At 32.5% G+C, this 15,960-nt stretch overlaps 1 protein-coding gene across 10 annotated transcripts in view; it reads left to right on the forward strand.

Annotated features, from left to right (window-relative positions):
- Dmd (dystrophin) overlaps positions 1-15,960 on the forward strand; it is a 2,486,572-nt gene that overhangs the window by 1,223,227 nt on the left and 1,247,385 nt on the right. For all 10 annotated transcript variants that reach the window (XM_004850043.4, XM_087189971.1, XM_087189973.1 and 7 more), the window contains one exon: positions 5,446-5,607. In XM_004850043.4, coding sequence (XP_004850100.2) covers positions 5,446-5,607 — 162 coding nt within the window. The remainder of the gene's footprint in view (positions 1-5,445; positions 5,608-15,960) is intronic.

Genomic DNA, 15,960 nt, shown 5'->3' on the forward strand with positions numbered 1-15,960 from the left:
GATTAATGAATAGAATTTTGAAGATTCACAAGTAATTTGTCTGCCCAAAGAGTCTCCAGTCTTCCCTCCACTCCGAGGTAAAGCAGAACATACTAGAAGCTGTAACTCCTGAGAAAATCCATACATCACTCTTTTGATTATTTACACCAGTCTTGAACTCCTGGCCCATGGAAGCAAATCCCATTTTTGGTATAGGATCAATTACAGGGCACATTTTATAATTTTAATCTTAGTTCTATTGATTAATTTAAAAAAAAACTATAACTAACTGAACCCCTGATATATCATACATAGTTAGTGTTCAAAGAATACTTCTTAATTAATTGGATACAAATGATTTATGAAAGAGCCTAAATATTTCAGGAAGAAACTCAGAATACATACAGCTGGAACAAATGGAATTTTTTTTGGAGTAATCTTCATACTCTTTTTCCATAGTGGTTGTCCTTGTCAAAGATATCATAATACAGTGATACATGCAAGCCCATAATAGCTAAGTTATGGAAGTAGCCTGTATGCCTACCAATAGATGAAGGGCTAAAAAAAGGAGTATATATGCACTATGGAGTACTACTCAGCCATAAAGAAGAATAAATTTGAGTCATTAGTAGGAAAATGGATGTCTCTTGAGACCATAATGCTCAGTGAAATAAACCAGACACGGCATGGTAAATATTGCATGGTTTCTTTTAAATAAGAAACCCAAAATATAGATAATTTAAAGAGCAAAATAAAAAGAGAAATGATAAGAAACACGGAGGTAGACTTTGCAGAGATGGAAAGGGGATGTGAGGATGGAAGTAAAAAGGAGGACAAGGAGAGGAAGGGGAAGTAAAAATTATTAATATGTGATATGTATACTTACCAGTTCTCCAAGTTGAATAAAATTATTATGGATCATTAGCATATACCAATAGAACTTTTTTTAAAAAGAAAGAGCTTAAATCCAAGTGAATCTTTGGTACACCCATTCATCTCATTCTGTGAGATTTATCTGATTTTTGAACTTTCAACATACAACCCCTCCCAGAAAAGATATAACTAATGACCTCCACAGTAAAAACACTCAATAAAAAATGAAATAAATGATAGAAACTTCCCCATGTTCACCCCTAGGTCTCATTGATATTGAAAGGAAGACATTTTTTAATGAATTTAAATTATGGATTAAGTTTCCCAAGTGTATTTCTTTATTTAACATGTGTGTCTAATTTAAATATGATGTGCTTAATAAGTAGTTACTACTGGGTAGGAATCTTAACAGTAAGGGAAACAGAGATTAATAATAATTTCCTCAGCAGTTCTTATTTTGGTATTTAAATATTGTTTCCAGATTCCCAATTCATTTTTAATTATGAGCTTACACATCACCTCCTAAATGAAGCAAAAAATTGTTTTTTTAATAATGAGTTTATTAAGTATAATATAGTACATGTAGCTCTTTTAACAATTTTTTTGTTAAATTGTTGGATAACTTTTCTCTGGTTTTGAGCGTGTATTCAAAACTTAAATAGATGCTTTTAGTTCTAATTCTTAGCTGTTTATTTCATGTAAAGACTTTATTCCCCTTGAGTTTCTTAGGCAAGCTACAATTTAAGTGTTTTTAATACCAAGGCACAAATGTTGACACAATATTTTACAAAAGAGAATGAAACAATCAGTTCACCATGGAGATGTTGCCCCATCACCAATAAGATATTAGTTTTTAAACTTTTTATTTTATAATGGAGATCATATTGGAGAAATACTAATTCATATTCATATGTGTTTACTTTTTTCTTAATTTTCTTTGCTTTTAAAAAATTAGAATAAAATTTCCTCATTATGTTTTCTCTTGGTAACCATAATTAGGATTCACTTTTCTACTTTCATATTTTTGATGTGATTGCCAACCCTTTGATGATTTCTAATTCCCCACATTTTTGTTTTTTTTCATCTAGCTTTATATAAGTTCTCTTAGTCCTGAGTGGATTAGCTAAATGCATGAAATAAAATTCGAAAACAACAGTTAAGCATTATTTTGGAATAACTACACAAATCTTATTATGGTTTAGGACTTCCTACTACTTCTTTCAAGGGGTCAAGTAGGAGCAGAGTCCTAGAAAATTCATAGGCCTGGCTTCCAATCAGGGTCTACCTAGTAAGATGTTTAGAAATAGCAGCCAGCTTATGCCATGAGTAGTTCAAATAATTCTGCAAGCTTGAATTTATATCAAGTCTTTTGCTGGCTGAAATCATCAAAAAAATTTGTGTGAATCCATCTCTCTTATTGACTGCCAGGCCAGGCAAGGAGCCAACCCACCTGAAGTCTGCTCTCCCATCATCATTTACTTCATATGTTCTTATCTGCCCCTATAATCTCATGGATACAAAAGTTAGGTTTTTAAACAAATTTGAAGCTAAATATGTGGTTTAACATTATGCTGTATTGTATCCTCTTCAGTTATATTAGAAGTCTACAGATATGCTTTGAAAGCTACACTGACTTTGACTTTAGCCAGAGAAAAGATCAAATTTAAACAATGCCTTAGCAGGCAATTACTGTGTACTGTGAATAGAAAGTTTCTTCAGCCACCTGTCACATGCTAACATTTTATCATTAGAGATACATTTCTCTGGAGAAATTCTATATAGTGTGCAACGGTCTCTTCTCTAATACAGAATGCTCTCATTATAACCATGAGCACTGTTACCTGAATTGTTATGTGATGTAAGTTTTAGTTAAAGTTTTGACTAAAAGTAAAAGGAAACTATGTTTGAATTAGAGTACAGGGCAAGGTCTTGGTCATTGACCTTGGATAGAATATTTTAATAGAAAAAGATGAAAGCTTGTCCCAAATAATGTTCCATCCTATTCTAGTACTTTTAATACGAATATAATAGGGAGATTTATTCTCCAAAGATACATCTCTGAGTGCTGTGACCCTTTTTTTTCAAATTTCATTTTAAAAATCCATTTTTGTCTTTGCCATTAAAAACCCTTTATATACCACTTATTCAGTCATAAACAAAGCTACTGGGCTTTATTCTAGAAACTAGTATTGAGCGATGAATAAGACAGCCATAATCTCTGGCCTCATTATGGCTCAGAGTCTAGAAAATGCACACATTTAATGGAAAATTACATTGTGCTATGGTGCATGATAAGACAAATACAAAGTCCAGCAGAAAACATGGGAATGATAAGTAGATGAGGTCATGCATATGTTAAATAGCTTACTTTAGCTATTTTATAGCACATTCATATATCAAAACATCATATTCCAGAAATATATACATCTTTTACTTACTGAATAAAAAATTAAGACATTCAAACATGCAAAGAGAACCCAAATGGAAGTACAGTATGTCCTTAAACTTGGAGAATGTCAGAAATAGCCATCTGGGCCAGATTCCCTCCTTTCTCAGGCAAGAGCAAATATATATCAGCCAATAAAAGAAATCTTCATATGATATTGCCCATAGAAAAGAAATATTTAAGGCCAACAATCAAAAGGGATATGTCTTATGTCAAGGAGTAAAAAATAAAATTTCTTTATAGCAATAGCAGTGTCTACAAAACGATTGCAAGGACTATAACATAAACTTTTAAATCTTATTAGAGAATAAAGATTTTATTTTAAGAAAAATTAAACATCATTACAGGATTATTACTATAGAGTCATGATTTCACTTTCAAGAGAACACACTATAGTTGTTTTGCACGTGGGATTTAGCAAAGTAAGATATTAGCCAAGAGTCACATACCATGTTTGAGGAAAGATATAGTAATTATCTTAACTAGGGTAATAACAGTGAAAAACAGAATGCAATCAGCATATATTTAAAAGGTATAAGAAAGGATTCATGATTGATTCATTAGATGCAAAATGGTGAAGTAGATGACAGAGGAATTAGAAACACCCAGATTTATTTCTAATAAAGACAAATAATAAAATCAAATTAAAGTTACTGTTTCATTATTCATTAAAATAGAAATACAAATACAGAGAAAAAGCAAAAGCACATTGGAGAGATGAAAAGTGGACTACAGATAATGTTTTATTTGGTAATGTTAAGTTTTGGTGGCTGCAGGACAGCCAAATGGAAATGCCCAGGAAGGAAATACACTTCCAGGTGTGGAAACCAGGGGGAAACTTGGACTTGAGAATAAGTGCTGAAAGTCACCAGCATGTGAGTTGTAATTGAAGTTAAGGATATGCATGGAAGGAGGAGAAAGGAAAGCCTAGGTCCCTAGGACAAAATCTTGAAGAAATGAAGATTTGTGATTCAGGTTAAAACAATGGGAAAACTCCTCCCACCCATAGAAACTAGATTCCAGCCTCCTTTTCCCATGGTCCAGTTGCCTTTAACTTTATTTTCATTTGAGCAACATTATGTTCTAATTTGGTATCATTGAAAAATAATGATGTCTCCAATATCTTAAGATATTGAGGCTTAAGGTCCAACACTTACCCATGTATTGTTTACATAATATTAAAAAGTTTATATATAGTATAAAATCAGAGATCATTTTAAAAATCAATCATAGCCTTTGGTGGGGGAGGATTTTATTGTACCAGATGATCAGGCCCATACCCCTATAATAAGAAAAGATACTTTATATGGACATGACTTAATGAATTCCTAATACATTACCTGCCCAATTCTTTTCTTTTAAAACTACCTTTCTAAAGGTGAACAGATCCTTGAAAGGAGACTTTGCAATCTGTTCAACATGCTATTTATACTTGAAAAGTGTTAAATTATCCTAATCATACTTATAGTAAGAATCAAGATTAATTGCAGCTATATTAGAATTGCTTATTATTTGTTCTACTTCAGCAGTAACACAAATCCAATTGTACAAATAATTTCCATAATCCAAATTGTGAAAGAAAGTAGGAGGAAAACAACTATGAAAAGCTGGTTGAAATAGTATTCAAAATAATTCCTTAACCAGATGGTTATCTAAAATTCTCTTTCTGAAAAGGAGCCGATTCTGAACAGATTGTGTATGTGTCTCACTGGTGGAAGTGGATTATTTGTCTTGAATTGGATTGTGATGACTATGACCCTATTCTAAGTAAACTAAATCTCTTGAACTATATAATGAGATCAGGAGCGACATTCAGCCTGAGAACGACAGATTGCAATGACTGAGACAATATTGCTAATGTTTTTTCCTGCCTCTTTGCTTGATGTGCACGGTACTGTGCTTTGTTTTGGGTTTTTTTTTTTCCCTGCAGAGATCCCTGTTCTCTGGTTCTGTATGCTAATTGTCTTTTTCCTATTATTTTTTATTTTTATACGTGGAGCTGAATGAGTGGCAGGAAGCTGCGAAATCTGTCTTACAAAAAGGTGATTGTGGAAGAGCCTAGAATCTTCATTTACTCTGCAGCAGGATTGCAGAAAAACTACCAAGAGTAAACAATTAACGGATTCATTCTAATTTCTTCTCTTTAGGCCGTGAGGAGGCAAAAGTTGCTTGAACAGAGTATCCAGTCTGCCCAAGAGATTGAAAAATCTTTACACTTAATTCAAGAGTCCCTTGAATCCATTGACAAGCAGTTGGCAACTTATATTGCTGACAAAGTGGATGCAGCTCAAATGCCTCAGGAAGCACAGGCAAGTACAACTAACAGACAATGAACTTTCTGTTTTTATTATCTGAATAGAGTGTTGCTGAGTATGTAGCTTAAAGTTTATTTAACTGTTTGTACAGTGGGTTGTTTTCCCTGGCCCAGTTTTGATTAACTGATTTTACTCTTTGGATGTAAGTGGGAAACAAGGTCTAGATTATTATTCTAAGATGTAAAGGGAAATTTAATAAACAGGGACACTGAAATCTGCTTATTGATGTTTTCAAACTATACTAAAGCTCAGAGAAACTATCAGAGTGTAAATGGTAAAGGAAATATTTTATGGTACTATTAAAATTGGTCTTAATCTTTTTGTTATCAGCTCATACTTTTAGAATAGAATTATGAGTCATATGATCTCTGGTTCAACATTAATGCATTATAAGTAATTAATGACAAAAACTAGAGAGATAAATCTGCATCTTATTACTTCTGATCATGCTGAATATACCCACTTGAACACACTCATGCTCTGACACACAGTCAATCCAAATTGTGAAATGTTTAACCGGATTTTATAGAAGAATTAAAATTGTAATGGAAACAAACCTAAATTGACATAATTTATAAATTTAGGTCATATACAAATTTACTTTTACCTTGGGAAATATTTTTAAACTGCTAGACTTCTATTTTTAAAAGCATTTAAATATATTTAAAGTATTCCAAGTATTATTTATGAGAAGTCTTTCAAATTATTTGATGGTAAGGTAAAATGGCTACTGTGGTCTCTTATGTGCATTATTATGAACCCAGTAGCTGAGTATAAATGAAACCTATGTGCAAAGATGCCAGAGACATCAGAAGGCAATCTAAAAAAGCCCAGAGGCATTCCCCTCATTAATTGGTGGAGATGCCTGATGATTTTCACTTTAAAATCAGTTTTAGGGTAAAATATTGGATTTGTAGATCATGTTACAATGCAAGTACAGTGCATTGATTCACAGTTAAATTGGTGCTCAGAGTATCTGTGTACAAAATAGCATGAATTAATTTGCCATATTTTGTATGTTTGACCAAGAAAGTCCCAGCAAATGTGAGGAATGGTAGAAGGGGGTCCAGCACAGAAGGGTTCCTAATGGAGTGAACACCATTGCAGTGGAGGATGAAGAAAGGGACATTGGGGGATCCCTGATGATAAAATGCTCATCATAGTTTTCCCCAGGGTAGAAAATGTAAATAGGGTAATCAAAGTGGAAGATCGTAGAAAGCACAGTCCTGGATCTTAGCTTCTCCAGAATGTGCATTTTTAAAAAGTTACCTAAGTCTAGTCAAGTTCTATAGCATTAAATATTTGTAAGACTCTCTCAATTTGACTTACTTACACATTTTTATAGTCAGGTCTTAATAAAATCCTGGATAGGGATAAGAAATTGTTATTGAAAAGAGAAGAACGGCATGACTACAGAATAGTAATTCTACTTTTTAAAATGTAGTGATATTTTCTTGTTCCAGGGTTAAAGAATTTTGCAAATGCAAATCCTGAACTTTAAAATTATACATTTGTACTTTAACATGCACAAAGAGATGATTTTGACTCTTGTGGAATGAAACTAAAAGTAGAAAATTTGAGATAGACTAAAGCTATTTGTGGCTTAGAAGAAAAATGGGAACTCTTCAAAAAGTTTAGGATTCTGTGTGTTCTTTTATTTATATACAAACAGGTTGCTATGAACAAGAATTCTATATGTTAGCTTTCAACATATGCTTACTTGGTATTCTAAAAATATAAGTAAAAATGTACTTGCAAATAACAGCTTACAGGTAAATTAAAACATTTCAAATCTGAATCAAGGAAGAGATTTTTGAATACTAGCATTCTCACATCTGTTTTCTGTGTACTTCTGGTTTCACTTTTATTTTCAAGTTACTGTGCTTCCTGACATTGAATCCCCCATGCTAATATATCATACTGGGAAATCCAAGCCACCTGACAGTTATTGCAGCATTCTTCTTGTCCAAATATTTTAAAATGACAGCATATGAATTGTTTTTTGGAATAGTTATCAAGTCCTCAGATTTACTTCAAGGATTGAATTTCTTAAAGCTCATTTTGAACTCCTATAGAAAGAAATAAGAGAGTAAAGAAGTTGTCTGTGAAATAAAGAACTTAATCACTGTGGCATAAACAAGACTCACTTAAAATACCATCAAAATGACATTTTTAAAAGTATGTGTGTGTGTGCACATAGGGACAACTTTTAATGCTTTATATTAATAAAAACAAGTGCACTTCTTTAAATGTGGGTAAAAGTTCATCACTAATTAAAGGTTACTGGTTTTTGCTTTCCATTTCCATAAAGTACATACTTATTTTAATTTATCACCGAGAAGCAGAACAAAATGAATGGTATTACCATATTTAGTACTGTTTTAAATATATACTTGCATTTTTTGTCAAATATGGTTCACACAGATTTGTGAGTATCTGACTCCACCATGTGGTGTACTGACAGTTTTGCTCCTAAATTTAAATCTATTAATAGAGTTGCTTTTTTCTTTTTGAAGATTATTTGAGATTCTCAGGTATAAAAACTTCCCAACATTAAGCAAATTTACCCCATGTGTATAATCTCCAGTAGATATACTCTTATTATATATTTATAAAAGTAGATGTAGATCAAGATACTTCGTTTCATGTATATTTGCATTTACAACTATGGGGCAGAAAAAAGCTTCCTACTTATGTACATTGATTAGTCATCTGGCATAATTAGAAAGTAGGGCTTTCTGATCCTGAGTTGGATTGAAAATTATTTTGCTTTTTTATTTAGTAACATGAGTTTACAGAAGTAAAAACCATTGAGACAATAAAACTACACGTGGCAAGTATTTCAGAGCATAGGTTGACTTGTGAGTATTTTATTTCAAACAATAGCACTTAAGGAAATCACAATCTTAAATGATATGATCACAAGATCAGCCACCCCAGTGCCAGCTCATTTACAGAGAGATTGTTATTGAAGAACAAAATTATAATGGCACATTGTTTATATAGACAGAAAAAGAAAATGACCAAATACTCCTATATTGAGAAATATCTTATAAAAACCAGAATCTTAACTGTTTTTAAAATGCTGGGATTAAAAATGCAAAATCATATGAGGATTTCCTCATAACAAGTTTAAGAATAAAGACACCACTTGTTGATTGTTTGTGCTAGTTCACAGGCAACTGAGGTTCTGTTGGTAAAATCTTTTCATACACCAATGTTTTCAAGAGTTCTACCTAACCTCTGTTCCAGCCAGTTCAGTATTTCTATTTTAATATTTAGATCTCTAATCCATTTCAATTTTAGTTTAGTGCATGGCGAGAGATACAGGTCTAGTTATAATAGGACACACATGTATAAATACCGAATAGTTTCTCTAGTGTGAGAAACTGAAAGTGTAAATAAGGACTAAAAAGTATAATAAATAATGTGAAATAGGAAGAAAAAGAGCAAAGGGGAAGGAAGTGGGAGGGGTAGGGGAAAGGAAAGAAAGGAATAGAATTAATATGAGAAAATGGAAAAATGGAAACAAAATCTTTGTAAATAGGAAGGGATGGAGGGGTTGAAGGGAGGGCTGGGCAAGGATGAATAATAAGAACCAAGAGAGACTATGTAAAGGTGCAAATTTCCAATGATGAATGTCATTATATTGTATACCTAAAATGTACCAATGATTAGAATGAATAATTGATAATGCAAAATAGGAAGAAAAGGTCCAAAGGGGTAGGGGTAGTGGGAGGGGCAGGGGAAAGAAAGAAAGGAAAGAAAAAATGATGAGAAATGGAAAAAATGGAAAAAAAGTCTTTGTAAATAGGGAAGGGTGGAGGGGGTGAAGGGAGGGCTAGGAATGGGGAAAAAATAAGAACCAAGATGCATCATGTAAATGTACAAGTTCCCAAAGAGAAATGTAAATGTATTGCATACCTAAAATGTACCAATAAAAGAATTTAAGTAATAATATTTTTTTTTTAAAAAAACACATACCAAAAAAAAAAAAAAGAGTAAAGACACCAGCTGGACGTGGTGATGCATGTCTGTAATCCCAGCACTCAGGAGGCTGAGGCAAGAGGATCGCTACCATGAGTAAGAGGCCAGCCTAGCCTACATAATGAGTTTCGGGACAGCCTGAACCCTACCTATATAGTGAGAGCATGTCTCAAAGAAAAAAAAAATGAAAACCCAAAATTGTGTAACTGCAAAGAAACACATGGCATGAATTTGACTGGTTGTCCCTTAATTTTCCAGGACAATATACTGAAGCAAAGAGTTTAAATTTTAGTGCCAATCTGGTAGCAAAAATTCAAGTACCCCAAAAGCAACCAAAGCAATCATGAGAATGAGGTGAAAATTAGAGTAGGAGAGAAAGTCACCAGTAGCTTATTATTTGGACTCCCTCCCATCGAATCTTGACATAATCACAGGTGAGGGATGACTGAGTCTACTCAGATTCTGACTTGATTGCTTTGGCTCTTTTTGGGATATTTCTGTGCCTTGTAGGACAGAAAAATCTTTTTTTATAAAGGAAGCTATTAATTTAAGCCAATCACATTAGCTGCACTTTGAAAGAATTTATAGTTGAAGTCTTCTTATGTTTATTAACAAAGCTAAAACTTTAATTCACTTTAAGTGTATTTTGTCATATTCAAATATAAACATTCCATACTATCAAAATCAATGGCTTAAGAAATAAATACCTAAATGCAGATATTGATCTATCAGATTTAGTTTATGATTTCATTAGGGAATAAAAGAGACTTTTATAGTGTAAATATGCACACTTGATGGCTAAACAACTTGGAACAGCTTAAATTACAGCTTTCTTCACTGATTTATGAATTAGACAGTATAAACCCACATAGGGAATCCTTTTAGAATATATGTGAAAATTACACAATTTCACCAAAGAAAAAGGAAATGAGGAATCAGTCAGATTTGAATTTTAATGTTAAACCCCATACTGCTATAGCAGAAATATTTTTTTACTTTTTGCTCTTCAAAGTATATAGCATGGTAAAACCAGTGCAGTTAATTTTAAAGCTATTCTAATGCTACGTTTCCCCTGTATGTTACTGTATATAACTGATTACTTGCCAATTTGGAGTAATTTTATTTTATTTTAACATTTAATTATGTGGGAAATAATCATAAGCAACAGTCTTCGCAGAAAGTACAATAAAGAAATGTATATTTTTCCATATTATGGACTTAGAACGATAAGTCTTAAGTCTGTAAGTGTAATATGGTATTGTGAAACTATGTGAAACTGCATAGTACATCCTAAAGAACTTGTTAATCGAATTGACTATCTAAATGCTCTCAATATACAAATATTAACTTTCTATTTTGTTACAAATGTCTATCTGGAAAGTACTTGTATTTTTAAATTGTGATTTAAAAAGGAATATAATTTTTAAGGGGCATGATTTTAATGCTTTCTATGTTTCCTTTGTCATGGCAACATTTATACCTTCATTTTTTTATTCACTAAGTTTATTGGTACAATTTAGGTATACAATATGATGACATTCATCATTGGGATCTTGTACCTTTACATGATGTATCTTGGTTCTTATTTTTTCCCCATTCCCCTGCCCTCCCTATTTGCAAAGACTTTGTTTCCAGTTTTTCATTTTCTCATATTAATTCCATTGCCTTCTTTCCTTTTCCCTACCCCTCCCACACTTCCCCTTCCCCTTTACCCTTTTCTTTCTATTTCTCATTATCTATTATACATTTTTTAATTTTTAAAATAACTTTGTTATCAAACACACATATACAAAAATTAAAACCATTCAAAGAAGAACAATGCAAGGAAAAAAAACTATAATAATATTCAAATACTGTAGAACTCAACCAAAACAAAACTGAAAAGCACTTAAACATTTTTCCATATAATTTTAAAAAAATCTCAAGCACCAACAAGACACCAGAGGATGTGATTTGTTTCAGAAAGATTCCCCCAAACCAACACTGAACAAATAGTGGTCTGGAAAAAACCCCCAGTTAGCTAGCAGAGTCCACATAAGCCAAGCTTCTCCTTAATTTAAACTTTGATACAGTCATATGACACCCGATGGAAACACAATCAGAGAAATATGTTACTAGGCCATTTCATCCGTGTGTATCCTTAATTACACTCTCAGTTTCTCACACGAGAGAAACGGTTTGGTATTTACACACGTGTGTCCTATTTATTTTATTTAAGAGTATCGCCTCAATGTGCATCCATTTAGCTATAAATGTAAGCAAAGATGATAATTGCATATGTTAAGTTGATTATTGATACATAGTTCATAAAACATCTTTTGTGGTGATTACTTTCTGTGCTCTTCTTGTATAAAAAGCTAAAGGACTAAATGTGTATTTGTTTTTCTCCTCTACTATCGTTTGGTTGCTGAGACGATGAAAATATTTTTAAAATGTACAGACAAAGACTATTAAGGATGTGTAATTTGAGCTCTCTTTCTCTCAACATCTTTTTATTTCTCTCATCAGTTTTCTTTCCCAATCTCCACAGGGGCTGCTTAACTCGGGTCGAGTTTCTTTAAACTCTTACTGTACCCGCTCCACTCTTACTGTCAACAGATAGCAAACAACTCATTCTTATAGGGAAATATGTAACATCACTGATAGTTTATGAGTAGAATATGTGCAAATAAGCTAGACAACTAATTTTGCATATGCCATCACATCTAATCTTTTATGTTCATAATTTATAAGAAACGACTCAATATACTCACTCCAGATTATGATAAAGCCTCATTGTTGGTTTCTTATTATCATTCTCAGAGATGCGGAAATTGGGGCTCAGACTGGTTCAGTGCTTTGTGTAAGGTGACAAATCAAAGCCTGAGATTTGCATCCTGACGTCTTGTTACTGTCCCATCACCCAACAGCATCAAGTTAGAAATATTCAACTTCTTGCCTTTTCAGATCCAAAATAATCTTATGGCTTCAATTTGGTTCCTGAAAAAAGAGCTGCCTCTCTTCCTTTCTATATTTTGCAATTGTTATGACCTTTGTTGTTTATTCCATTTATCTTCTTTTCCATGAGATTTATCTAATAGTTTACTTTTTTACATTTTAAAATGGTTTTATACTTTGGCTACTTTCACGTAGGCTCAAAACTTATTTAAGTCTGATTGACCCGAATTTCCTTATGTGTAAAGTCCAAAGTCTTCAAAATTATTTAAATTACTTTTTAGAATGCTTCTTAATCCTTCAGTCCTTTAAAATCTTATTTCTTCTGTCTTTATCCCCAGATTCTGTCCTAAATATAGTACTCATTGGTGAACTAATGTACCTTTGGTACCACTTATCTAATTTGACCTATCTCAAAACTGACATTTTTGGTATATTTCTCATTCTTAAAATTCTCATATCACTTGATTTAAGTGACATTCTTTCTTTCCAGTTCCCCCCCACTTTGTATATAGAAGACAGCTCCTTCTACACTTTAGAGTTTTTTTCTCCATGTCCCTCAAATTTCTGTATTCACCATGTTTCTCTCCTTCTCTCCTTTCCTACTTCCTGTTAATGTTTGAAAACACAAAATAAATACATATTATACAAAAGTATACTGCTACCCTCTCCTCTTTTTCCATACACATACACACATAATCCATCAGGATTAATAAAATTTAAGCATATTTCAAAGTATTACTGATTTATATTAATATTTTCTGACTATAAATTCCCTCAATTGCTCTAAATATTAGCAGTAAAATTACTATCTGAAATTCTAATGTTTTACTGTTTTTAAATTATTTTTGATAGTTATGTATTAGTTGTACATATTAATTCAATGTAATATTTCAAAACAGACATGTGGTATTCATTGATCAACTCCAACCCTTCTTTGTGTCTCCTCTGCTCCCTAACCCTCTACCCTTCCCAAGCTGTAGCAATTAGTATTTTACATTCAGGTAAAAATTATTTAGCTTCCACATATGGAAGAAAATATGGAGTGCTTGTCCTTCTGCTTATGGTTCCTTTCAGTTCCATCCATTTGGCTGCAAATAACAGGATTTTGTTCTTCTTTATGGCTGAATAATACACTCCATTGTGTTTATCTACCATATCTTTTTTTTGCTCACCTGCTGGTGGATACCTAGTTTTATTTTACATATTAGCTTTTGTGAATAGTGCCACAATAAAAATGGTTCTGAATATATCTCTTAGGTATTCTGTTTTCATTTTATTTGGCTACATCCTCAGAGGTAGAATAGGTGGATCAAATGGTAGATCCACTTTTAGTTTTCTGAGGAATGCCCATAGTGTTCCCCATAATGGCTATACTAGTTTATATTTGTACCATCAGTGTAAGAGAATTACTTTTTCTCTATATTCTTGCCAACATTTGGTATTTTTTGTTTTGTTTTTTGATAATAATCAACCTAACTGGTATGAGACAGTGTCTTATAGGAGGTATGATTTTCATTTCCCAGATGGCTAATAATGTTGAATATGATATCATATGTTTATGAGCCAATTTCATTTCTCCTTTCTAGAAATGACTATTCAAATCATTTTCCCATTTTAATCGGATTTGTTTTCTTAGTTTCTTTTTTATTCTGGATATTGATCCTATATCGGATGAATAGTTGACAGATGTTTTCTCCCATTCTGTAGGTTATTTTCTCATTCTGTTTATTGTCTCCGTTGCTCTGCAGAAACTTTTTAGTTTGATTTAATCCTATTGGTCTGTCTTTTATTTTGTTTCTATGCTTTTGGGATCATACCAAAAAAATTAATGTTATAGCAATGTCTTGAAATAGTTCCTGTATTTTTACTTCTGGTAGTTTCATTTCTTACACTGAGGTCTTTCTTCCATTTCTCAGTTGATTTTTGTATTGGGTGAGAGATAAGAGTCAAGTTTCTGTGTTCTGCATGTGGATATTCAGTTTTCCCAGGACAGTTTACAGAAGTGACTACTCTTTCTTCAATATACGTTTTTGACACCTTTGTTGAGAATCACTTCACTGTAGATTGGTTGCTATGGCTCTATATAGTGTGTCTTAAAATCAGATATTGTGATGCCTTCAGCTTTGTTCTTTTTGCTTAAAAATGCTTTGGGTATTTGAAGTTTATTGTGTTTCTGTGCAAATTTTAGGATTTTTTTCTAATTATATGGAGTAAATCATTGGTATTTTGATGAGGATTGCATTGAGTATGTAAATTTCTTTGGTTACTATCTACATTTTAACATTCTTGCAATCCATAAATATGGGAGATCTTTCCACTTTTTGTGTCTTCTTCAATTTCTTTCATTAGTGTTACATAATCTTCATTGTAAAGGTCTTTCACTTTGTTGGTTAAATTTATTAGTAATTATATTATTTTGTAACTATTATTACAAAGATTTCTTTCATGGTTTCTTCCTCAGCAAGTTTGTCAGTGGTGTATAAGAATGCTTCTGATTTTTCGTATGTTCATTTTTTTATCCTACAACTTGGCTAAAACCATTTACCAGTCCTAATAGTCTCATATTTTAAAAGTTCTTCAATTTTAAAATACAGGACCTCATTCATTAAGGGCATTATTTAATTTTTAAATATTGATTTATATTTATATTTCCCATTATGATTCCGCCAAATTCTTCATACTGTTCTGTGTCTTGTCACCACACATTTCTTTCCCGTAAACATTTTTTTAAGAAACTCTATTGCCTTATTTATTCAACATATTATTTAGAACTGTTACACAAATGTAGAACTTGAATTAACTAAGGAAAAAACAAAACCAAAAGGAGAACTCAGGAGGAGGGAGAAGGAAAGGAAGGAGGGGAAAAAATGAGGAAAGAAGGATAAAATGGAAATGAAGCTTTGTAAATAAGGAAGGCAAGAGGGGTTGAAAGGAGGGGAGGGAAAAGGGAAAAATAGCAATCAAGATATATCATGTACAGGTACAAATTCTCTATGATGAATATGATCATTATGTATATGTAAACTGTACCAAATATTAATAAAATAGGGTTGGGAAATTTTTCATAAGCATATAGGGATATTTCATGGAATCCATGGTCAGCAATAAAGTTTTTACTCAGGAAGGGACTAATGCCTGTGGTTTGGCTTTTGGTAGCAACCGTTTATCATGGCCTCTCCATGGTTTTGTAGCTTGAAAAGTCTCAAGTGGATGGTTCTCTCTGAAGTTCTCTATTTATAGTCAATTGTTGACTGGTACTATAGGAACCTGAAAGCTCAACTGGACTGGATGTCCAAGATGTCTCACTCACATGATTCACTGATACTAGTGGACAAATCACCTGTGGTTGTTCACTGAAGAATTAACCTATGGGCTCTCCATGTGGTTTCTGCTTCTCAGACTATGTTATGTTGGATAGATTCC

Source organism: Heterocephalus glaber, unplaced genomic scaffold, assembly GCF_053883595.1.
Source record: "Heterocephalus glaber isolate CG9 unplaced genomic scaffold, H.glaber_assembly_v1.0 deba00001547, whole genome shotgun sequence".
Taxonomy (NCBI): Eukaryota; Metazoa; Chordata; class Mammalia; order Rodentia; family Bathyergidae; genus Heterocephalus; species Heterocephalus glaber.